Raw genomic sequence first — 25,971 nt, 5'->3', positions numbered from 1 at the left:
AAAGTAACAGGTGTTGACAGTGGTAATAATAATAATAATAATAATAATTAAATAATTTGTTAAATTTGAGCAAAGATTAGAGTGATATGTGGTGATTCACACACACACACACACACACACACACACACACACACACACACACACACACACACACACACACACACACACACACACGCATATATATATATATATATATATATTTACTTACTTCATAACATGGACGTGAAGCTAATTATTTTTCAATAACTGAGAAGAAGTGGGACTTGATAAGTTTGCATTTCCTCCCACTCCTTTTCAAATGTGTTTGTTTTGTTTCCTGTGTCATCATATTGCAGCAGTACTGCTTCATATTTGAAATAAAAAAAGATTATTCATTCATTTATTCAACAGAGCTCACGTTCCCACTTGAGTAGGCGTCCAAGGCTACAAATGATGCAATAGTGAAGTTTTACAGGATAGGTTTGAAGTAGATGTTCATCTTCACCGTATTGTTGTGAGCTCATAGTAACTTGTCCCTGCTGAGCTTTAAATAATGCTGATGTGTTTTTCTTGAATGGCAGTATCGATAACAGCTGTAGCATACATTATATTCCTCTCATACTAAACTATTTCGATAAGTTAACTAAAAAAACTCATTTACTGGGCTTTGCACAATGATGGCTCTAATGTGTTAAAAATAAATGTATACATAGAATACAGGTTTTGTGGCATTCATTAATGCATACAAGCTTTTTAATGTAAATATATCAATATATAACAATATGTTAATCAAGCTAAACAACAATTTTTTTTTAAGCTGATACATTAAATCAATTATGTTAATTCATGCAATCTTTGAGCTCGAGGCATTCAGCCCAAAAGGCCATCAAGCATTTCTTATTTGAGTCTGTGTTTACGTGGATGTAAGTACCCATACAAGATTAGGCGCCGAGGCATGATTAAGTCTGATTCAGATTCTCGAGGCAGCTGGAGAGAGCAGTCCCATTGTTTCCTAGAGTTACACCCTTGAAAGCAAAAACTGTGCGTCAACTCATTCCACTTTCTCTCCATATAAATTGTTTATGACCGCCGTGTCCTTTGATGGAGGCGTCGTCACATGGCAAAGAAGGAAATCAAATTAATTGCATGTCCGTTAATCGCATTACATCTTCATTAACATGCCGTGAGTCAAGGCTTAAGCTCATCACACATGCCTGGAGGATGGGAAGAATGGGGAGAAGAAAAGGAAGGAGGAGGGTGGGGGGTGGGAGGGGTGGAGGGAGAGGGAGAGGGACAAGACAGAGCCAGGGGTTTCCCTCGCGGTAGGGACTCCCTCCTCCATGTGGCAACAGCTGTGAATATGGAAATGTGTGTCTATGTGTGCAATATCCTACAAGAGTATGACCCATTCTAGTATGGGTGAAAAAGGCACCATTGGAAGTCGTGTATGTATAGGGTACGTTCCACCTCCTACATGTGACATTTTGAATATATTTAATGTATCATGTGATGAATAATTCAAGCTTTCTTTTCCAATCTTATTAATTATGCACTATTCCAAAGTCTTACACAGTCACAATTTTGCATTTTCTCATGTTCACATGAGTTAATGACCAAACCCTGGCAGTGGCCCCAAGCATCCAGAGAAGCTTCAAAAGGTAAAAGTACAATAATAATTTATAAGGGACTCACTATTTTTAGTCACAGATACAGCTTGTAAAGGTCAGGTGGTCTTCTTTTGTTCCCGCCTGTGGAAGACGATCACACTCTCCTCAAACTCACCTGTTTGTGCCTGAAACACACCTGGCTGGTCAGCTGACCGAGGTCTTTGCGTCTTCACCTTCAGGTCATCGTCATACGGATCTGAAATCAACAAGACAGAAACATTAATTATAACAATTTGCTTCAGGTTTCTATACAGGGGACATATGTGAACACGTTTCTTGTGCGACGAAAGAATTACAGATATCTAGCTGGCAGCAGCAACATGCAGAAAGTGACTTTTGAAAAGATTAAATCACCGCTCATCAGCATCCACATCCACTTTAGAATATCGAGAAAAGTCAAAAGACACAAGTTTTAGTGGATCCAAAACACGACTCTGGCAAAATACAAATACAGACGCCTACATTTCCTTGGCTTGCTCCTGGTAGCAGAATATTTAAAGAACATGCTGAAACATTTCAGCACACATTGTGCAGAAAGCGATAGCGCAATGTCAAGTCTGCTGTATAATCTCTGAAAACCAGCAACAAGTCAATTCTGACTGGCTTATTAGCTTAGAGGAAAAAAACAAAACATGAAATGTCAGGAATATACATATTGAAATGCAGTGCGATAATAATACATATTCAACACAGAAAAGTAAGTTAGACATAAAAAAACATTAAAAAAAACATCAATGCTAAAGTGCATGCACATTTTAAGAAACATATTGGACTCGATATAAAGAAATGCGACAAATCTGACATAAGCAGTAAGCATTTGTGGAAAGATTATAAGTAGAAAGAGATTTATACTTATATCTCAGTCGGGTTCATCCCAGTTGCTACAAACATCTAAAGACACAAGCTTAGATTGTTCTGTTTTGGTGCAAATGGATTTGTAGGCTTAGTTTCACCAGTGCAAGGCTTTAATCGTTCGCACAGCAGGAAAAGTAATCTTCGATATAGCAGATTTCTCTGGGTATATCTTGCCTATGGGATCTTTTGCAGCAGTTGCGTTTGTGAAAAGGAAAGGAAAAAGCATGCGAAAGCGTCTATGGTAATTATCCACACGGAATCTGATTGTGTGACCGTGTATTGGATTAGAGAGTCCAACAGTGATTGACACCGACATTTGCTCACATTAACCCCTGTCAAAGAGTTGACCGCTGAAGGAATAAACATAAGAACCTCAAGTGCCTACAGCTCACACGCGCAGAACTCTTGACTGTTTAAAGCCCACTTCAACCTTCAAGGGACATTTTATGACGCTCAGTCCTTTCATACGGCGTCACTCTAAATCATATCTACTTCCTTGGCAACTTGTGACCCTTATGCAACCCCTCACCTTAAAACATGATTGGTTTTCCTTGACAGTCTTCTATATTTGTCCCTACAAGTTCTCGAACATTGGCTCTGGTCTCCCATGGGGGAACCAGGAGCATGCCTTTACCCAACTTCATTAGAATGGTAACATGTCTGTATTAAAATTATTATTCTTTTAAACATACACAAAATAAGGTTTACTGCAAACTGTAAGAATACGTTTAACAACAGCTACGGGCTATATTTAAAGATCTACTGGATTCCCTCTAACTGGCATGACAACAGTGATGCTTTTTATTGCCTGTGGATCCCGGCAGCTCTTAACAGAGAGCTCAATCAGAAGTTACCACTCGGCATGAGGCAAAACTTGCAGCGTGAGCATTTAGTCATTTAGGCTCTGTGAAGAGGTCGCCCATCCTCACCACATTTTGAGAACCCCTGCTTTCATCCGAGTCCTCAGCCCAGCGATAAACACACACAAAGTCTGCATGCTGAGGACCAGTCATGACTGCTCAAACACCCATTTCAACTCGCCCTTTTAATTTGGCCTTTAAGAAAAACCGACTCTGTGTCAGGAGGAGAAAAAAAAGAAAGAAAAAAAACCCCAACACATTTGTTATTTTCCCATTTTCGTTTATTCATCCAAAACCCTTTCTGTTCCCACTTTCTTGGTTTTGTGCACTGTTCTCAGCAGGATTGCTGGTGCTTAAAAAATCCAGTACAATCTTTTACAACAGGAACGATGTAATAATTTTGTTTGTGCGCTATCTCGATGTTATCTGCAGCTGGTTACAGCCCAGGGTATAAGGGAGAACTGCTGTGTGCCAGTGTGTGGGTCGATGGTTTCACTCTGTTATGAACCAACCTGAAATGAACAAGCAGTGCAAAGGGGATCGGAATGCACTTTAGAAGACAATGAGTGGACTTTAATTTCGTCTAATCGCCTCATTGCTTTGTAGGGACAGAATCTTGTCGCGTGAAATGTGCCAATCAAGCAGGAAAGAAATAGATAGACATACCAGCTTCCCAGGGACTGCAACAAGTTTCCATAGCGCGATCACACTCAGGCAGGTAATGAAACAAATACCAACTTGCTCTGCTGCATATTTTACAGTGGTATTTAACAAAAATGTGTGATAAACAGCAAAGAACACCCTACAAGTGCTGAAGATGCTCTAATAATGCATGGGTCTTATATAGCGCTTTTTTTCTGGGAGACTCAAAGCGCTTTACATTGCATTATTCATTCACTCCATACTCGATGGTGGTGAAAAAGTAGCCACGGCTGCCGTGAGGCAGACTGACGAAAGCGAGGCTGCCAATCTGCGCCATCGGCCCCTCCGACCACCACCAACCACTCACTCTCCCACTGCATTCACCCAGGCTTCCTGGTGTTCTCTCACGGTCCCCCTACCTTGCTTATCTTATCCAGCCATCTCACCATTATAATTGCACTGATTCTTATACAGCACATTATTTCCTGTTAATATGTATATATGTTTATGCAATTTAATGACAAAATGTTCACTTTCCACCAGGATATACGGATTGTGAGTGATATTTTTCTCTTATGTCAGTGGTTGTAACATTATGGCTGGTCAGTGTAAATATTCTCATGCTTTATAAAGTCAGTGGAAATGTTGCATTACAGAATGTTTGACTGCTATATATGGCTTGAATGTTTCAAAACCAAAAGACGAGAAAGACAAAAATGGCTCATTCTTGCACGATTCTGCTACTATGTGGTTTTCCCAGAGACACACAACTGAGTGCGAGTCGACCGCGTTTTCATCAACCTGGATCCTCTGAGAAAGGTGGCCTTGGGTGACCTGGGTGTGATGTGGGTCCTTTTTGTGTCTGCTGCAAGCATGTGACAAATCACACTGCCGCAAGCCCTGTGAAGTGCTGACAGGGGTGATTAACTTACTGCAATCAGTCATCAACAGTGTAGATCAATGTTTCCCAGTGCTGGTCCTGCACTGCGCGCTTTACTCGCCTCCCTGCTCCAAGCACACCTGATTCAAGAGCATGGACGACCATCAAGCTTCTGCAGTGCGACGTGACAAGATATTTATTTGAATCTGTCAAAGCGGGGCAACATCTGATCATCGCTCTTACGGCTGTAAACTGGTCAGAAGTAAGGACACTGAGCCTTAAACTGGAGGAAGGACGGTTGGAGCACAAGGGCTGGATAGATGTGGTAACATATTGCGCGGAAGAAACTAGATTATCAATATCTCTGAAACACACAAACTTGAGAGCATAATGCCTCTTATGTGTATCTGATTACATTTTCATTTGAATGTGTTGAGTTGCAGCAGAAGATATCTATCAGTAGGAAGTGGAACACAGTCAAAAACAAAGGAGGAGCAAAAGCTTTCGATGGGTGTTGGACAAAATTGTCTCATTATCAGTGCGCTGACCTGAGTTTCGGGTGTTGGAAGTCTTCCTGAAAGTAAAAGAGTTTGAAAGTAACTTTGGTGGGAAGTAATCCCACAGCAGTAAAAAAAAAAAAAAAAAAAAAAAGAAAAGAAAACTTCCTGGAGCTGACATAGATTTTCTGAATTCAACTTTCAAATATTTCACAAAAGGTATTGACTCATTTTGAAACCAACAGGAAGCATCGGTCCTGATCTTCCAGCTTCCGAATCATTTTCTAGCAGATTTCAGCACAAATTAAGCCCCGTGTGTGGGTGGATATTCTATGCTTCTGTGTTCCCGTGAGATTGAAGTCAGTGAAGCAGCACAGAAAAGTAATGTCTCACATAAAATGACCGGTGAGAGCTCTGGGTTTTTTTTGTTTTTTTTTTCCCACTCTCTCTTCATTTCTATCCTATGTCTGTCTCTCGTTCGCTCTCGGTTCGGTCTGGAGAAGGGAAGAGGATTTAGGAGGACACTGTTGCAGAGTCCACCACAATTGAAAGTAGAGATCAATATGGATAAACCCCTGAGAGTACTGACCTTTACAAACCCCACTATATTGTTTAATGTTCTGAACTGCACTTTAATGGACACATCATCACACACTTCATCAAATCGCATTGCCCTCTCTCATCCCTATTTTTCCCCCCCTCAACATTTTCAGTTGGTTTCTCATCTCAGGGGGAATCTATTTTCCATCTATACCTGGCAGTATCACTTCCAATTGGTCGAGGGGTCAATCATCCTCAGATTAGTTGGGAACAGAGGTGAAAATGTGACATTTTACTCATAACTAAGTGAAAACATGCTTTGAAATTGTCCCCCGATACATGAAAAAAAAAAAAAAAAGCTTTGACATGTGCAATAAACCGAGCATGTGTTTGAAGGAGACAAGGTGAGAATATGCCTTTATACAAATGGTGATTGACAACTAAAAGAACACAGTCTCACATGCATAAGCATTAACCTGTAAAAGAAAAAAAACAACATTTTTCAGTCTTTAAAAACCTTACGAATCTTATATTCCTCTATAAAATAATACACGACCAAACCACATGTATCAAAGCTGGGTGATGTGACTGGGTTAGGGTTAATAACAGTGGTAAAATCTCTGTTCCATGTCTAGAAACATCAAATTTAGTCAACTAAGGGAAATTATAGTATGAGTTTGCAGTTTTTCTTGGAAGATAACATCTTTTTTGTTGCCCTAAGCGGCCCTCAAATCTCTCCACTATCCTCTCTTTCTTCTGCAGAAACATTTGGTAAAGTACCATGTACCGTCGTCCAAATTCCAATTCACATTGCTCTGCATGCGGTGGCCTTTGTCAGCCTCCACAACTCATTGCAACGTGTGGTGAAATACACTGGGGCCGAAGCAACAGGAATGGCATTTAAATGCACATGAGAGCGATGGCAAAAGCACACCTGGACGTGTCATGCGTGCGCGCGCGCACACACAAACGCACATCACTCAATAGGACGTAAATAAGGCTGATAAATAAACGTCATGCAGCAAAGCGGTTTTTGAGCCAGTACAAAGCAGCAGGCTGGGGAAGGGGATTGGGCCAGAGCCAGTTAGAGCCACAGGCTCTTTTGTCAGACTGAGCCTGGATTTAAGCCTGCCGGGGACGACGGAATGTGTGTGTGTGTGTGTGTGTGTGTGTGTGTGTGTGTGTGTGTGTGTGTGTGTGTGTGTGTGTGTGTGTGAGGGGGAGGGGGGATGAGGTAATATGGTAATATGATAAAGTAACTATGTTTCAGTATATGGCATGCACAAAAACACAGTGCACAGTGAAACACTGTTGGCTCTGTGGTTGCAATGTATATGACTGAATGCAGTCACTCAACGAAACAATCACATAAACACACACACACACAAGCTATTTCGCAGCTGTATATCAAATCTAAGCTTATAGGTCTCTGGTGTTGTCCATTTACTCCAGGGTCCATCTGGGAGAGCCCAAACTGATAGAAGCGCGCCATAATGGACTTTTTATAAGCTACTGGACAGACAGCACCACTCCATCTCTCTCTCTCTCTCTCTTTCACCTCTCTCAGTGGCAAATATGAAGTGAGAAGTTGAATCAGGTTGGTGCAGGATGGCGTCTCGCTATGGTCTCAAGGTCATTTTTGTGCTTTCAAAATAGATTCAGAATCTAGTTTTGCCTCACCCCACAGGCGGACTGGAGTTTTTATTTCACGCCCGCACACATATATTGACACATGTATACAGACAGTACAAAGCCTGGGCACACCTCCAGAATGCCAAATTGTCTTTCTTCCTATTGAAGTACACTCTCATTCCCAGATTCCCTTTTTACCCAAAGATTTAAAAAAAATTTTTTAATTACATATACCTTCCAACTCCCTCAGAACCCAGTTGCTCCATCTGTCATGCTGCCTTCCACCTCCTCTCGCTTCTACCTTGGACTTTATTCCCCTCAGTTCCATAACAAGATGACAATTTAGATGGATTTTACAGTCAGTTTACAGTGAGTGACCAAAGTAGCGGAGTGACAATCAAATAATCATAACTGGAGCCGTGGCAGTGAGCAAGGGAACAATCCATTTAACTGCACAAAATGGACGATGACAGCATTGTCCTGGCCTGATCAATTACAGATAATGGGTTAGCATGTTTGTGCGAGAGGCGCTCAAATTCGCAACAGCATAGGGTGTCAGTGTTTACAATCATGGCTAGAAGCATGTTCAATAGATGCATGCGAGATAAGCTCGAGCTGCCGGAGAACTTTTAGCAAATCCAGTGTCGCTGCACTTTCTATCTCTGCCTCTGCCTTAAACTCGTTTCCCAGAGATACCAGCACCGACTGCTGAAAAGCCTGTGTGCAGATTTAGACGTTTCACTGTCTGTCAATCCTACGATGACCAAGTGGCAGCAGGTGATTGCTTCTTCTTTTTTTTTGTTTTTGTTTTGTTTCTTTAACTGGGAGAGGCTACGCAAAAAGCTCCAGCACCTGGTTGGAATCTGACAGATGAGGTGTGAATGCACTTGACAATTTTACCAAGAGACAAAACACTCCTGAACTGCACAGATTTGCTTGCCCACTTAAGACTTTATTTTTTTTTGTTTTTTGAGAAACTAAAAGAAATTTTAGACTGGAAGTATGAATATAAATAATAGCACCAAAGTTATGTCGAGCCCTTTTAGTCTCTGTTTACACAACAATGTTTCAAGTGAAGTGCATAACTGTTTGCGTTTGAGTTTCAGAAAAAAATAGTTTACACTGTAATATTTTGAATCCTTTTAGACAGAAATGACAGAAATGGTAAATGCAGGATTCTTTTCATGTTCGGCCACTAGTGGGTCTTGTTTGTTCTTGTAATAAAACCATACATACATATGCTATAAAAAAGAATGAATGGCAGGTACCCAGGCATTCATATTGATAGACAACACCATTGAATGCTATTATTATTATTATTATTATTATTATTATTATTATTATTATTATTATTATTATTATTCTCTATCACTACCACACTATAAGTGATCAGTTTTACAATAGTCAAGAGATATTTACATTAGGTACTGGGTTCGACCTTTTTTCTCACGTCACCATTTTTGTAAGATCTGTGGAAAAGAGATGAGACACTGTGCATCGAATGCAGCCATGTCCGGCTCGGGGAAATGTTATGGAAGACATTATCGAATATTTGGTACTTCATTGACAGACTCCATGCCTATAAAAGGTGTTACCGATTATATATAGACAAACACATTTTTCCATAGACTTCTCAAAACAGCAGTTTTGGCCCACAAAGCACTCATTGTCGAAAAAAAGATGTTTCTTTTTGTGTTCAGTAATAAAGCTTAAGGCTTATTCACAGAGAGACCTACCCAGTCACCAAGATACACTCATGTTTAGGAAAAGACTCGGTATAACCTGGGGTTGAAGCACGTCTTGGAACCTGAATGCTGGTATGAAAGTAAACATTCAAGTAAAAAAACACTATCCTGCTTAGATTTGCTTAATTAAAAAAAAAAAAAGCACAAATTGTGTTATTAGTCAGATTTGAACAGGTTTTGAAACATTCCATTTTAGAAGTGGTAAGCTAAATAGCGCTAAAGCATCCAGAAAGCCAACACGAATTCTTTCAACTCCTGGATCAGGGGTTTGAAGTATTCCGCAATCTAGCAACGTTGGATGGTTCGACATGAACTTAAAAAGCTAAATCACAAACTCAGCTGACAGTGCAGACTAGATGTCTTGCCACATGTCATCTCCCTTTTCCTCCCTCCAGTGTTTTTTTTTTTTTTTTCTCCCTTTCCTTTTCCTCAAATACACACCTGCCAAAAATATCACCTGAAATCTTCCACTGAACCGAAGTTGGCATTTCACAGCCAAGCTTTTCTCATCGCTACATTGATACCTACGTTCATGATGCAGTCACACAAAAAGATCGATCACAGCCCACACTTGCCTCTGCAGTGGGATGCTGTTGCCATGGCAACACCATCAACGCTTACGCTGGCGAAGGAGGGGGACGCACGTGCATGCGAGTGTGTGTGAGTGCGTGTACGGAGTGGGTCTCTCGCAGAGGGGCGGAAGGAGGGTAGTGAATTATAAATCAGTGTCCGAGTGAGCGGTAAATGGAGTCTGCTGACGGCAGTTATCCGCCACAGTGAAGGACAAGCTGCTGAGCTGTTGCTATGACTCTTTTTTTTTTTCTGTCATTTTATTGACCCTCTACTTTCAATTCGTTCTTGATTGAATTGCGTATATTTGTTCTTGTATCGTATTCATTTTTTCATCACTTCATATATTAGAAATTCTCTCTGATATACTGGAGAAAGCAACAGCAGTACTTTTGATATTTATTACTGCCTTTATGTAAACGCCTGCACTATCTGCATTCTTCATATATGCGCAACTGGTAATGACGGCCATGTATGTTCATTCACGCGTGGCATTGATTCTTCTCCCTGGTAATCAACAATGAAAGCAGCCGTTGTATCGTGCTAATAAGAAAACTGTGCGCAATCTATGACAGCCGAGCGAAATTAGCCACATCTGCCTACCCTGGAGAAATGTATTCGTGGAAGCGTGCCATCGTAGACACACACGCAGGCGTACGCACACAAACTGCATTTACATGGGCACTTAGCTCATGGGTCAAAGCAACCCGGTGTACACTCTGGCAGGTGTTTTTCCTGAATCATAACAGAGTGCCATGAGAGGAGTCTCCAGCATCCAGACTTTGGTTTTCCACTTGGCAGAAGAGGGGGGGTAATATGCAGACACCAACTCTTGCCCTCAACCTGTCTCTCCTGACTGTACAAACGCTCTCCCAGCACTTGTTTCTACTCCGTCAACTACCTTTCATCAGCAGGGAGGGTCAGCACAGCAGAACCGAGGGCCAATCTTTGGGGCCTCTCCTGCTTAGTGCACACAGGCAGCACGCACCCTGTCGCTCCCACTTCCACTCCAACACACACACACACACACACACACACACACACACACACACACACACACACACACACGCACACACACACACGCACACGCACAGTCATTCACAGGCATGCTTAGTTAGGCTTTGCGGCGGCGAGATATCGCTCCAATCTACGGCAAGACGGGGACCTGAATCACTCCAACCATCTGTTGTTTCACAGTTATCTTCTGGGATCGAAAAAGGAACCCATGTGAGAGAGAAAGCGGGGAGCACAAAAACAGGTATAAAGCCAATCTAGGATTACCAACCAAATACATAAATGAATAAAGAGAGAAATCCAACCAGTTGGAAGCAGCCTGGAACTAAAACCCCTCTTGATTCACCGAGAAAAGATGTTTCAGCACCTTTTTTCGCTGAGTTGTAAGTGGCTGTCTCGACAAAACACAAAAGTCCAGCGTCTCATGACAACTGTGGGCCTGACTAATATTCGATATAAATATTGGTAAATTACAATCTCATGCATATAGTTTGTGCTTTCAGTTTCCCTGTGTTTTTCAAACTAATGAATAATACCATGAGTGAAATCGCAAGCAAACAGAAATGCTAAAACATGGTTTCTTCGTGCTTTAAAAAAATGTGTCGACAGGAACATTATGCTGGAAACTGAATCGCTTTCATGTTTGTTTGTTTGAGTTTGTTTGTTAAACTCATCGGAGTGTTACAACAAACAAATCAGGATTCGTCAAAAATAAAGAACTCAATAAATACACAATATAGAGTAAAAGTTTGGGGTACAGCAGAGAAACTATAATAAAGCAGGCAAATAGAAGTCGTGGGCAGCCAGTTGAGGAAACGCCTCTCAGCGAAAATTCAGCAGCATCTCTACAGACACATCTCCAGCTCCTCCTTTTAAAACGTGGTAAAATATAACACAGACGTCATCATAAACGATGGAAACATTTTCAGATGCAGTCACATTACGGAATCACATCAAATAGCAAAAATTCCTCCCGGTATTCAGTGTGGTTTGGTACACACACCCAATATTCCATAGTCACGATGGCAAATGTGCTAAATGGAGAGTGTGTGGTAGTTTACACAACTGCCAGATGACATTCTCAGTGCATCTCATTAGCAGATCAGCCTCCACACGTGTGTGTGTGTGTGTGTGTGTGTGTGTGTGTGTGTGTGTGTGTGTGTGTGTGTGTGTGTGTGTGTGTGTGTGTGTGTGTGTGTGTGTGTGTGTGTGTGTGTGTGTGTGTGTGTGTGTGTGTGAACAGTATCAAATTTGCGCTTGTTTTTTCATGCATAAACCTTTAGTTCTCCAGATATACCTCTATCTTATCACTGGTCTCGCTACATTTTCAAAAATAAATATCACGCCTGTGCATATACTGATAGTACTTATTTGGAGCTCAGTGTGGCTTTTACATACATCTACATATATAAGTACATTTACACACGTTTTTGGAATTTGCTTAATTTAGTAGTTCATATGCAGTTCAGCATGGACTTCTCAGTTACAATAATTTCTTGCTTTTTTTCCACGTGTATATTCATTTGAACTGACATAGTTGATGCTCCTGGTTTCTCTCTCTTTTTCAATTTCTGGAGATGGGTGCATATTCCAATCTGTCCCTATTTAGAACAGTATGTTCTATGGCAACATGATTTGTTGCACCTTGTACCTATTCATTCAAACGGGCTGAATGTTCATGTAAAAAGCATATTTTTACTCATACATACATGGCCACAATCGCCCACGCGTCGGTTCATTTGTCGTGTTGAAAATCCATCAATGACATTTTGAAGATAGGGTAAGCCTGGTGTGCGCAGACTTGAGAGAGCAACAGCTCACATTATGTGTCTGAATCTCCACGTGTGCAACTGTGCAAGTATCCACTAGTGTTGGGTAGTGGGTAATTGTTCATCATATTAGAATCACTAATGCTGTGAATTGTTAATGAAAATGGATACTTGATTGCAAGTTACTTTACTTATTCTTGGAAGATAAAGATAAAAGAAATATGCTGACTTCCAACTGTGTGCCTCAAGTATCTACACATAAGCGTAGTATTGTAATATTGCTGTGAATCATGCTGATCTGTCAACACTGTGTGGGTCAGTGTAATATCTGATTCACTCATCAAGTGAAACTGAAGAGAATACAAACAACGGCGAAACACCAATATTTCTGATCTGGTTGAATCGATCATTTATCAGTAAAATGCAATTTTTCAAAGGCAGGCAGAACTTGGCATGACATCTGTTCCTTCAAGTAACTGATTTATGGACTCATACCAAGAAACAAACTAAAAAAAAACAAAAAAAAACAAACAAAAAAAAAAAAAGCTTATGTTGAAGCTAACAGCTGGCACACAAGTCAGTACAGAGAGAGATGACAGTCTCACAGCTGTTTGCATGTACCACATAAATAATAAGTAAGAAGCCCATTAAAACATTGGTGAATTAAATTCTATTACATTTGCATTAGTGTGGAAAGTAGTAGTCTGCCTTAAAAGGTTATTCTCAACACTGGTTACCAACCCGCTGTCATCTCAAAAACAGACGATTGCTGTTACGTTTGCGTGTAAGTGTAGACAGGCATGAGGAAAATGCCGCTCTGCTGTCCATCGTCTGCTCTGTTTTCATCAATCAGACGAAATCCCTTTCCAGATCTTTGCTCACTAAGCAATAAGCTGTGAAGATTCGCCGAAAATCAAGGTCATTTTGCATCAGTAGAAAAGGACTGTGTGTAGCTTTCAAACAGCTTGACATGAAACAAAGATGATATTGTGGCTCAACTCTGCTATTTAACACTTCAACCATGTTCTTTACTGCCTTATATATTGGAGTAGTCTCTTGCAGGCCAGTTTTGGCCCACGGGCCTTATGTTTGACCCCCGTGTTTTAAAGTACAGAGTGGTCGACTTCAGTGGAAGTTCAAGACTGAATTGTGCTGCAGGTACTTCATTCATGCTTCAAAATCATTGATATTTTTACTTTTATTGGAGGGAATGATGGTTGGGAAAAGATAAAGACTTTGATATCCAAGACCAAAATTTGTATTTTAATAATTTTAGCATGTTGCTTCCTGGTCAACATGAAGAATGGTAATACGAATAATGAGTAGTAAAGAAAAGGTGGAGTTAAGTAGTCAAGAGTACAGTCTATCTTTTATGATGGCCACGTGAGATTTCCAAAACAAAAGCGCACAAAGATCAATGATAAATGTGATATAATGGACAAGTTTGCAAAATATGTCTGTATAATGGTTATTCCTCATACAATTCGAACTAAGCATCCTTCAATAGTCTGCTGTGTCTCTTCATGCGATCAATATTTGGTATTACCTCTCAACCCTAAATGATTTGAAAGTGTAGAAGATATTTTAACTCTTTAAATTCCTGCTATTATAGAGCACCTTTTATGTGTATAAAATGTATTGTGTGACTACATTCGGTAAATATAATCCGAAGCATCATAACTGTGCACGGGTTTCCTTCCCTACGCTCCCAAACTGTAAGAGACATCTTGCTTAGGGTGCACTTTCAGTCTCGTGCATGATCATCCTTGAAATATCTGCTGGGTAAGGTAGAAGATGTACTGTAATGTGAGGCATTCATCACAGCGGTCCTCATTCACAGTAATTCTTATTTCTTTGGCAGAGAGAATTATTATCTGGCATTAACATATGTGACTCCGGCTCTTGAGGCTGCCAACTTCCCACCCCTGTGTGATAGAGGGAATCATTTCTGCACCTGCAGAGGATAGCATTCTGCAAAAAAGCAATGCATTTATAACCTTGAGCCTATATAAGCTTTATAGGTGGTAAAAAAAAAAAAAAAGAGAGAGAGAGAGCAAGAGAGAAGAAGTAAAGATGGATGGTTCACAATGTTGGGGGATAACCCTGGCAGAAACGACAAGGAGAAATAGAGAAATTGTTGTGGTTTGAACAAAGACTGGACTCTTTTGACGGCCCTGGTTGACCTTGCGCGAGAGCTGCCCATTGCAATCAAGAACATATCTGTTTACTCTATGTCAGTGTAAAACAAAGTGTGCAACAGTTTAATTATGTGAGCTCAAAGTCATACTTCCCACTTCTCTCCATCGCTCCTTCACCCTTCTCATTAACCTTTCGTTCCCTGGCCCAGCGAACACACACTTGCAACAATTTTGTAATCGAGAAAAAAAAGAAAAGAAAAAAGAAGACAGGTCTTGAACTTGAGTTAAAAAAAAAAGAAAAAGAAAAAAAGAATAAAATGTTATTGAGGTCTCCTCCATCTACAAGTAGTCCACATGCAGCAAAAAAGACTCGCATGCATAGACTCCGGTATAAGGACTTGAGGTGTGAGCAGTTTTCTTCTTTACACGCCTCGAGAACTGTCAGGACCTCGCTGGTTCTCAAAACCCGTCCTTTTAGCCGGTCCTTCTCTTCTCCTGCCTCGCTACAAAATGTTCCAGGCAATTTATCCCAAGGAGAGAAAAAGGTGTTGTGCCGAACGAGCGCCTGGATAAATAGCTGAGAGCAGTCAGGCCACAAGGCTAATCGAGAGAGCGCTGCAGTCATGCAGCATGAAGGGAGCTCCATGCTAAAGAGTTCATTTCAGGCACGGAAGTCAGGAGGGCTAATCAGAGTTGTGCATTTTAACCAAGGAGAAATACTCGGCAAGTCACACTGAGCTACGAGGCGGTTGTTGGAGGATCTGAGCACCGCTACATTTGAGGACACCGCGCCTATTTAAATGATCCTGCCTTGAATCATCAAAATGAGACGCTGCCCTAGATTCCTGTATAGTCACTCGAGCCAAAGCAAAGTCTGTGTGGGTGTGTGCATGTTTGCAAGTGGAAGACGTCGACGCGATGCATATATTCTCCGGAGAAATTTCAGCAAGATGCAATTACAATAACATAAATGTTATATTACGTCTTATTTTAGAATCTGCTTTTTTTTTTATGGCATCACTTCCCATGTGTTGGTTGAATAATATCCACCCCCCCATCATTCTTTCGGCTTTTGTCCTAAAGGAATTATTTTCTAACAATGATCTGAAATTAGATTCAGTACAATAATGTGAAGACGCTGCTATACCAGTGAGAATCATCCTCGCAGTCTTTTGAAAAGTGATTCTCAGGTTAGAAAAGAGTTCAAGTGTACAACCACAGCATCTTCTCTTAGATAATTGTGATCCACTTGACCATCAATCACGAAGGAACCTGTGGTATAAGAGCGTTCAAGTGTTAGATGTTTTTCAAGAAGATATTCAAGTAATGTATAAGACAATGATTGTCCAGTTTTACCTTTAACTTAAACAAATGTGGGTTCTAAATTGTAATGGTAGATGCATAAGTACAACACAATCTGTACATTTCTAGAATTCAGTGGTCCAGTGAGAACGAGACGCGCCCCAGTTTTTCTCTCTCTCGCAGTGCCTTGTGATGCCATAAGACATTTCCAATGTGTCCCTGTGGGAGGCCAACCTTAAATCCCACTGTGAGAGCCGCAGCCATAACTCAGTGAGTTACACCAACATCATGCCGTACGAATTACATGTGAGCTGTTTCTTCTGGAAGAAATTGCCTTTAAGTGTCGATTCATTATTTTTTTTCTCTCAAATTGACAGTGTTTATTTTAGATTCCATCCATCTTCTATACTGCCACGTCTGAGGACCTCAGGGGCTGGAGCCAATCGCAAGACACACTGGGCAAAAGACAGTGTACGCTATGGACATCCAGTGAAATCAGGTCAACTGGACTTTGTCATAAGTGTTGGAGACTTGTCCCTGTGGCTTTTTATCTGTTCGTGCTGTTCCTTTGGCTTTGTTGGCTAGTCAGAGGATGAACTCCCTCGAAAAATGAGAATATGCATGGACTTTCGTTTTGGACCGGCAGTCCATTTCAGATAACGAGACACATAACAACACACACACTTTAGTACCTGGAGAAATCACAAGCAGCATGCAAACGGAATCAAACCATGGGTTTGTTTGCTGTGAGGTGAGGGAGCCAACCACTACGCCACCATTATGTTATAAGCCAAAATGTTAAGTATTTTATTTGAAAAAAATAAAAAAATAAAAAAGTGTGTCATCCTAAGACATCCCTCACAAAGAAGATTAAGGTTGAGGGGAGCACAGCTGACATTATAGAAGAGGCTGGGTACAAAATGGACAGTCCATCACAAGGCTACACAATGAAAAAGAAGCTGGAGAACCCAGATAAAACCAATGTCTGCACAGGAAGAACATACAAAGCGCACTCAGAAATGGCCTGACCCAGAATCACAGCTCTAGCCGTGAGGCTCGGGTGCTGACCCAACGACTGACCCTACCTCTTCAGGTGCCACATCATTACACAGGAATAAATAAATCCTCCTCCTCCCATCATAGAGGCGCTATCTTTCCACTTCTCTCTCTCTTTTTTTTTTTTTTTAAGAAAAACAACACAGATCAACTGTCAGCCGTCACTTTCCTGTCCCTTCAAGGCACGGATGTGTCACCCCAATCACAGTGTCTCCCTGTCACTCTTGCACCGGCTTGCTCCATTCAGTACTTCCGTCGCAGTTTTCTCACTTTCAGGTTCCGCTCTGGCTCTTTGCTCTTGTTAGCCTCTTAAACCTGCTCCTCATCTTCTATACCCTCTCATCTCCTTTCCAGTCGCCCTCTGAAAAGGACAGAACTGGAACTATGACACCCAGTCAAAATGATGTCTTTCTTGGCGCCCATCTCAACTTCTTCATCCTCACCTCCACTTGACTTGCGGTGCCTTATTTCTGAAGTGTTAAACAACACATTGTGCAAATGATTGTCACAGGGCTTTAAGAAGCGACTAGTTTGGTCCATGGCACAACCAAAAGGCACATCTTTTCATTTGGCTGCATCAAAGTGCGTACTGCACAGAGCAGTATCACAGTTAACCACCCAATTAAAGGGAGTTTTTAGACAAATCAAAGCACAGTGCAGCCTTTTTGATACTCTCCTTTCAAGTCTGAACAAAAATACCTCCATGGTCTCAGTGAAATTTGTGTGTGTGTGTGTGGGGGGGGGGGGGGGGTTCTTACTGTTTTCTGGCAGATGAAGATCAGTAATTATGTTGGTGAATAAAATAGATAATACATCCCAAATCCCGAAAGGGTTGGCATGATATGCAAGATGTAAATTGAACACATCATATAATAAGGCTAAGGCATTTTATTATTTCATGAAGACATTTCATTGAATTTGATAGTGATGACATATTAACAAAGAAAGACGCTGGATAGTTTGCTGCCAATTCAGTTAGTTAGACAAAGATTTTAATGAGCCAAAGTCTTTAAAATAGAATCAAACAAAATGGAAAACTACATAAATCAATTATAAAGTGCAAAGTCTGCTTTTGGGTAGCTTATACAGTTGGAAAGACAATATTAGTCCATGTTTGTGAAAATGCAACACTTTCATTGCATTTTGGGTGTCTGTGTACACAACAGTGTGCGGAGCTGCTGAAAATGCTTTTTTTTTTTTAATGCTCCCACTCCGTCTCCATGTAGATGGCAGAAATGCTTCAGCACGGCCATAGTAACAACAACGGTGGCCTCCAGGGTGTCATGAGTTGAGAGTCACCAGTGATCACAAACACAACTTTGTCGTCTGTCCATATAAATGTCCGTGTACTCGCAATTGTTTATGTTTATAGCGTATTGTTCTCTGCACGTGTGTGTGCGCTGTTTCACCACAAAAACACCTAACAGGACATCATTTTCAAATTGTTGCCATGTGAAACGGGAATTCTTCTGGAATGAAAACAAAACAAAAAAATGATTTATTTCCACTTGAAACAGCCTAAATTGCAACAGTATACGTGACAGAAAATATCTTAATATCATATTTCTTGAAGACATTGCAAGGTCACATGCTGCATCCATCAGAACAGCAGAACTGTCTGCAGGATGAGACAATCTACATGTCCCAACTAACGTTCTCTCTTAGGCAAACTGTGGCTAGACAAAAAAAGAAGATACCACACAATGATTAACATGGCCACCTTTTTGGAACTATGTAGCTGCCATTAAATACCACTGCAAATATTCATGATTTTTGAAATGATAAAGGTTTCAAATACTTTTCTTTATCTTTTTTAGCAATCTTACTGTTTGTAGGTTTCACCATAAATCATTGCATTCTGTCTTTATCTGATTTTTTCGCATTGGCAAATCTTTATTTTTTTTTTGGCACTGGGGTTGTGAAATATTAATAAAAGCAGAAAACTTTGGAAATATAACTGAATTAAATATTTACATTGAAAATGTTTTGCTTTCAGATCGCCATAGGACTCCTGCTGAATCCAAATAAGGTGATTTGTTTAGGTATGAATACAATGGCAACAAAATATGCCTAAAAAAAAAAAAAACACCTTTGTATATTTCCTACAAAGATACCTCAGCACATTGTTTTGCTGTATTTTCACAGCAGACTAGTGATTGCATGGTAGCTGGTAGCCGACAGTCTGAGCCCATATCTAATGGGTGCTTTTCAAAGAGTGCGTTTGGGGCTGTCATTGAATGCAGTGTGAACAACCTGCCAGATATTTTATTTCTTGTAATGATGCCTTAAAAAGACAGCTGGGAATGGAGGATGCAAGGTGTTGGATTCGCCATCATCAGATTGCATCATCTCATTGAAATTCACAATGCTTCGTCAAGTAAATAAAACTCTGCAACATTCACTGTTGGCCTGTGATTGACAAACAGGCGTGATGTGTGTTTGTGTGTGTATTTGTGTGTGTGTTTGTGTGTGTATTTATGTGTGTTTGTGTGGGGGGGTGGGTATGTGTGTTTGTGTGTGCGTGTGTGCTGTTTGGCGATCTGAGAATGGAAAACCAGGAAAAACGGAGCTTCACCACAAAATGCATTAACTTGCAACGAGATCTTTTCTTTGGTGATTTAGAATGTGATATTGATTGGAACTTCGGGGTATTATTTTCCTCTGTGAGAACACACTTCCAACCCTCCCACATTCTCAATTATTTTCTGTTGTGTTTGTTGGCCTTTAATGTAAACTCACTACAGTGTTCCTCTCTATTAGGTCTGTTTTAGCGTCCAGAAGTTTTCACGTGGAATTTACTCCCTGAATGCTCTGCTGATTAATCACTTGATTACTTCAAGCCAATTATCACATTGATTGACTTTGCCCCATGATGGCTTTCAGGTCCATTTCCCAGACAGCAGAGCTCTCTGTTTTTCGTTTTTTTTTTTTTTTTTTTTCTTTTACACAGTTCTCATGAGAAGCAAGTCACGGCCCGAGGACATCTGCGTATGGCTGTGCCATGGAAGGTCAGTCATGTCTGTGACATCTTGGGTAGATTACACACCACTGAGCGACAAAGAACATTGAGCTCCCTTTGCTGCAAAGGCAGAGAAAAAGACGCCTGTTCAGACAGCAACACAATCTCTTGAGGGGGATGTTGGTTATGGAGAAATAAATCATCTTAAAGCCATACAATCTTAAACTTTTTTTTTTTTTTTTTTTGTTGAGCTGCCCTGTTTGAACCGAAAGTATTTCAAGAAAAAAAAAAAAAAAAAGAGAGAATATGATGCAACATGTTTGATATCAAGTTTGTGTTTTGGCACATCAAGCAAAGCATTTCAATCACTTGCTTCTGTGGAAAGCCTCTTGGGAAGCAGTGTGTTGCCACATCCAGATGCATTCAAGGGCCACTGTTACCACATATTATTGTCTCCAGTGAACAGAGCCAACTTCACTCGAACGTTTCAAACAACACTTGATATCACTCACACTGTCACACATGCACTTGACACACCATGCACTTACACAAATCAGCACAGGCAATATAACACCCGGTCTATCTCTGGCTCCATAGGTGGCGCGTGTTTGAGGACAAGATCATAAGTGAACTAAAAACACAGAGCCAAATGGAAAGCAGGATGAGCTGGAAGACGATAAGTCACACTGTCGATGGGTTCCCTTTTATTCCCACAGGAGATTGCCCCCACGTGTGAGAGACTATGATGATGTATATGATTTAAATGAGGACGAATGGATTCCACAGAGCATGTGATTGAAAACACTGTGAGTAAGATGGAAACAAATTTACAGACGCAAGAAAAAATGGGTTTAAAGAGGGTGAACGCCAACCGAGATCATCTAAAGTAGTGATTAAACGCTCTGGAGGTGGAGGGAGTGAAAAAAGCTCAAAGAACTGCATTTAAGCACTTGAGATAGTGAATGTGCTGTGATGACGGTTAAAAAAAAAGAAAAGAAAAAAATTGTACAAGCTGCGTCTGAAATCATCGTGTTCAATTACCAATGCTGGCTGAGTGCAATTGAGACTTCCTCATTGATCAACAGAAAGACAGTATCTTGGTTAACATCAGCTTTAAAAGGGTGTATTTATTAAGTGTTGGAGTGTCAACCCTTGGGTGGTCCAAGGATCATTGCAACCATCATTGAGGTAACGACCTCTTAAGCCACGAGGCTCAAAAGGGACGGGGCACTTGTCCAAGCAAAACATCACAACCAAGCCCACCATCGTGCTCTGTTGGACTCCGTCAAAGCCACAGCTGTCCGTCAGCAAGTTCTTCTATCCCTCTGTCCGCGGGTGCTGCTGCTGCTGCACATTCACAACTGCCTGCATCTCGGAGCGTGAGCATGCCGAGGGAGAGGGTAATGAGGACCACTGGGGCTAGTTTAAACAACCAGGGCTCACTAGCTGAGAAGCGAGGTGGAGCTCCAACGCTCCCTGGAGCGCAGGAAAAGCGGAGCAGCTTCGGTGCTTCACAGTCTTATAATCTCCGGCCCACATTCCTTCAAGTCTATGTCCTGTGCTTAGAACCCGCACTGTGACCCCCTCACCTCTACAGGCATCACCAACGTCAGAAAAAATGGGTCTTCATCAGCCTCTCACATTCACAATCGGATTTCAGCATCAGTGGTTTTCTGTACTAATGAGCATACATCGTGTACACGATACATTTCTAAATAGTTTGGTATATTGGTACCAAAATAGAACAGAAAAGAGTGTAACTATCTCACTTGGTTTTTTTTATTTTTTTTTTATTTCTTCGTGCCTCAAAGCTAAAAGATGCTGAAGCTGCGTATGGCTGCCATCTCACCGGTATTCTTGGGAATTGTTCTTGATCAAGATAAAGTTTGAGCAGAATACAATTAAGTGTGCTTGTACATGTATGAATTCTGACACACACACACACACACACACACACACACACACACACACACACACACACACACACACACACACACACACACACGGATGCCTCATCACCTTACATTGATTTCCCGCTGGCCAACCAACTGCTTAGCCATCTCTGTGGTGACAGGTTGACCCATGAGGCCTGTTAGATGCTCTCTCACTCTCACACACACACACACACACACACACACACACACACACACACACACACACACACACACACACACACACACACACACACACACACACACACACACACACACACACACACACACACACACACACACACACACACACACACACACACACACACACACACACACACACACACACACACAGGGAGCTATCCAGCGGACTTTAGGGAACTCCCTGAAGCCTTTATTGACCACATAGAAAGTGGCTATTAATCTGACAAAGGCTTAAAAGCCTGTCACTGTCTGTATGTGCATGCCTGTTTGACACGTGAGTGAACGTATGTAAAAGCAATTTTGTACACTGACAGGTGAATGGCATCGGCCTAACACAACCATGTGCATTACTCTTTGTTTGCACACCCACGTGTAATATTCCTATGTCCACACCCAATCACAACATCAACCCAGTTATTATCTAAAGGACAAAGCCTTTTCCACTACAGGTGTTACACGACTGAAGTGTTAAAGGTCTGTCGTGCGGCCTGCGTTGGACCTTTCAGTCTAACCTTCCATTCCAGCAAATTACTGTCATACTGTTACTTCTGCCAGTCCAACACCCCAGAGGCAAACCCACAAACCTGACAGAGCAACAATATAATGAGAGGACAGAGAGACAAAGAGAGAGAGCGAGAGAGCGAGCGAGAGAGCGAGAGCGAGAGCGAGAGCGAGAGAGAGAGAGAGAGAGAGAGAGAGAGAGAGAGAGAGAGAGAGAGAGAGAGAGAGAGAGAGAGAGAGAGAGAGAGAGAGAGAGATGGGTTCAGAGGGGGGCACAGGAATAAGAAAGAGGGAATGAAGGACATACAGTGACTCGAAAATGCATGACAGTGTGAGCAACTGTGCGTGCACTCGTGGCTCCATCCATCAATTAAAGCATCAACTCTACGATGCTTCACTTTTCATCTTGGCAACAAAGAAACAACTTATTTGTTGAGCATTAAAAATCCATGCTGTGGGAAACACCGCAGTGCCATGAGGTCAGGCATGGTGAGGGGGAGAAGAGATCTGTCTTATGTGGCTGTGTTTCTCTGCCAAGAACATCAATGTGAAGGAATTTGTCTCCGGAGCCTTGTTATTGTCAACTCACTGTTAGAGGCCATTGTGCACTGAAGTGACACAACAACGGAGAGGCACACAAAAAAACCTGCATGCATGGATTCAATCAGCTCAAGGAAACATTAACACTGTTTTTAGTATTGTTTGTGTTTTTTCTTTCCCGTAGTGCCATCCAAAAAAAAAGAAAAGAAAAAAAAAAGAAAAGTGGCCTAACATGCTGGAAGGCTGTTGTACGGATGCTCAAGTTAGTGTAAGTTTGTTCTGAGTGTGTATGTGTGTGTGTCTGCCTTTGGCGTGTCCTTTGTGAATGATGGCTTTGCTAAAGTGCTGCGAAAAGAAACATTGGTTTGCTTCGCCTTTGATTCATTGCTGGTGTGGGGAAAATTTGCATAGCAGGCAGACTCGGGGCAGATCTGGGCTCTCGTTAGCCGGGTGGCTAGATACTTCATCATTATCATCAGGCTCGCACTTTGGTTTCAGCCTCTTTCCCCTCGCTCATAATCTTCCTTTGCAGGCTTTGCAGAGTGAAAAATATGGAGTCTTGAACAAATCAAGCAATGCAGTCACCGAATCATATTTTCTACATGGGAATATTCTCGCGTTGGTCAGTCGTCAGTCAAATAGGAGCGTTCACTTGTCTGCCTGTTTACCCCTGTCTCCCACTATGACAGGCTTCCTGCAGTCCTTTTGGGGACAGGGCTTGTTATAGAGGACATGCTGACGAGTGTCGATCGATACAAGCTCCCAAATCGCAGCATCAGTCTGGTAGCTGTGTATTGTGTGTGTGTGTGTGTGTGTGTGTGTGTGTGTGTGTGTGTGTGTGTGTGTGTGTGTGTGTGTGTGTGTGTGTGTGTGTGTGTGTGTGTGTGTGTGTGTGTGTGTGTGTGTGTGTGTGTGCGCGAGTTTAATGCATATGGTCGTTTTTGTGTGCACATCTGCTGGTGTACTTGCTTGATGTTTGGCACATGGGACAAATACATGCAGGTGCTGCTGTCATTCATTTCGCTGTGCCCTTGAGGGTGTCGGCTCTGATTGCACGGGTATACGGGTACGCCGCCGTGTTTGTGTGTGCACACGCGCGTGTGATGGATTTAGATATCCGTTTATGGGGGATTATATGGACAGCTTCCACAGCTATTTTCCTCTATGAATATTTTACCATCATATAAACAAAACACAATTTCAAGGCAGCTGTACACATGGGACAGACAAGAAGAGGCAGAGGGGAGCGGTGGCTCAGTGCCAAGTGTGTTGCCATCAACAGAAATTACAGGTCAGGATTAGGAGGCCTGGCACAAATGTAGATCTTACCATTGAGAAATCACAACGAAATGCGGGCTCTGAAATGCCTATCAGGTTCCACTTGACCACAGTTGAGTGAAAATTGGCTGCAGTGACATAAAAGTACTTGCATCAGGACGCAAAAGAAAAGGAAAACGAGACTGAGATGGAGACTAAGAGTGTTTCTTCTTGCCTGAGTCTTAAATCCGCCATGGGTAACTGCTGGAGTGTGACAGTAGGCTTATAACAGCCAGTGTGTCGATAAATCCCGAGCGCATTTATTTCCTGCAAGACCAAGAAAGCATACCTCACTTTATGTCCCTTGCAGGACAAAAAGGCAAGGTGATTTTTTCTTCTTCTTCTAATTACTTATTTGTCCCATTATTTAAATATTAAATGGTTGACATGGATGATAAACTTTTATTCTTAGTCGGTGATTATGAGCTTTGAGCGTGAATTGTTTGTAGCTCCCTTAACTTCTCATCCCCTCCCTTAATATCAGTCTATCTTACTTATTTATTAAAAGATCATTTGCATGATGGCATGCGCCCCTGCTCGGTGAAAGATTACGCAGAATTGTTAATGATTATGTTCACAAACATCACATTAGATATGTAGATTACTGTATCGCCCTAAAAAAGCAATAAAATGCTAATGGTCGACTCACAATTATTTAAATAGGCAAAAAAAAGCTAATGGGTTCATTATTTAAAGTTCCTCAGACAATTAGGGAGAGAATATTTATTTGAAGTACAAAATCGAGTTAGAGAACTCTCTAGGATAACATAACCTCTCTTATTGAAAGGTCTGCTATTAAAGGCAAACCTGTGAATGAGGAGACCATTCTCTTCATTTCTTTTGTTCCATTGTTTTGGTTTGCTTTGACTTTTTTGTCACAGTGAAGCAAACCATGCAGCGTATTCCCTCGGATGAAAAATCACATGCAGGGCTTATATGGTTTGTTTTCTGCAAGATTCCAATATAGCTGGCCTCACAATGAAATGATAAGATCAATAAGAGTAGATAGTAGAAGCAGGAGAAAAGCGATTCAGAAATAAGCACCTCTGCATGTGAGAGGTCACTAATCCAGCTTAATCCTCGCTGAGTTAACCACACACTCACTCACACACCCACGCACACAAAAAGGTTTCAGTAAAGGGTGTTTTCTCAGGGGTGGCTGGAAACCCAGGTGATCACTTCTTAAAAAAGTGCCACACACCGACACCCATCCTCCCTCATACCCACACAAACACAAACCAAATAGGGAGCTGACCATGGCGCCTCCCCACTGCTCCATTACTCTCCCATGCAGATGATATCATCTGTAGCCAGCGAGCGGGGAAGGAGGCTGGGTGAGAGGGAGGGAGAGGAGGCTTCACGGCGCTGCTGGA

General features: G+C 41.5%; 1 protein-coding gene across 1 annotated transcript in view; it reads right to left on the bottom strand.

Moving 5' to 3' along the window:
* Positions 1 to 25,971, bottom strand: part of LOC308122837 (adhesion G protein-coupled receptor B2-like) — a 117,848-nt gene that overhangs the window by 1,943 nt on the left and 89,934 nt on the right. Inside the window, exon 3 of the mRNA XM_080484963.1 lies at positions 1,762 to 1,842. Within this exon, the coding sequence (XP_080341089.1) occupies positions 1,762 to 1,842 (81 nt within the window). The remainder of the gene's footprint in view (positions 1 to 1,761; positions 1,843 to 25,971) is intronic.

Source organism: Lipophrys pholis (assembly GCF_963383615.2).
Source record: "Lipophrys pholis genome assembly, chromosome: 17".
NCBI classification, from domain to species: Eukaryota; Metazoa; Chordata; class Actinopteri; order Blenniiformes; family Blenniidae; genus Lipophrys; species Lipophrys pholis.
The sequence above is the reverse complement of the archived record's forward strand: the minus strand, read 5'-3'. Positions and strand labels throughout refer to the sequence as shown.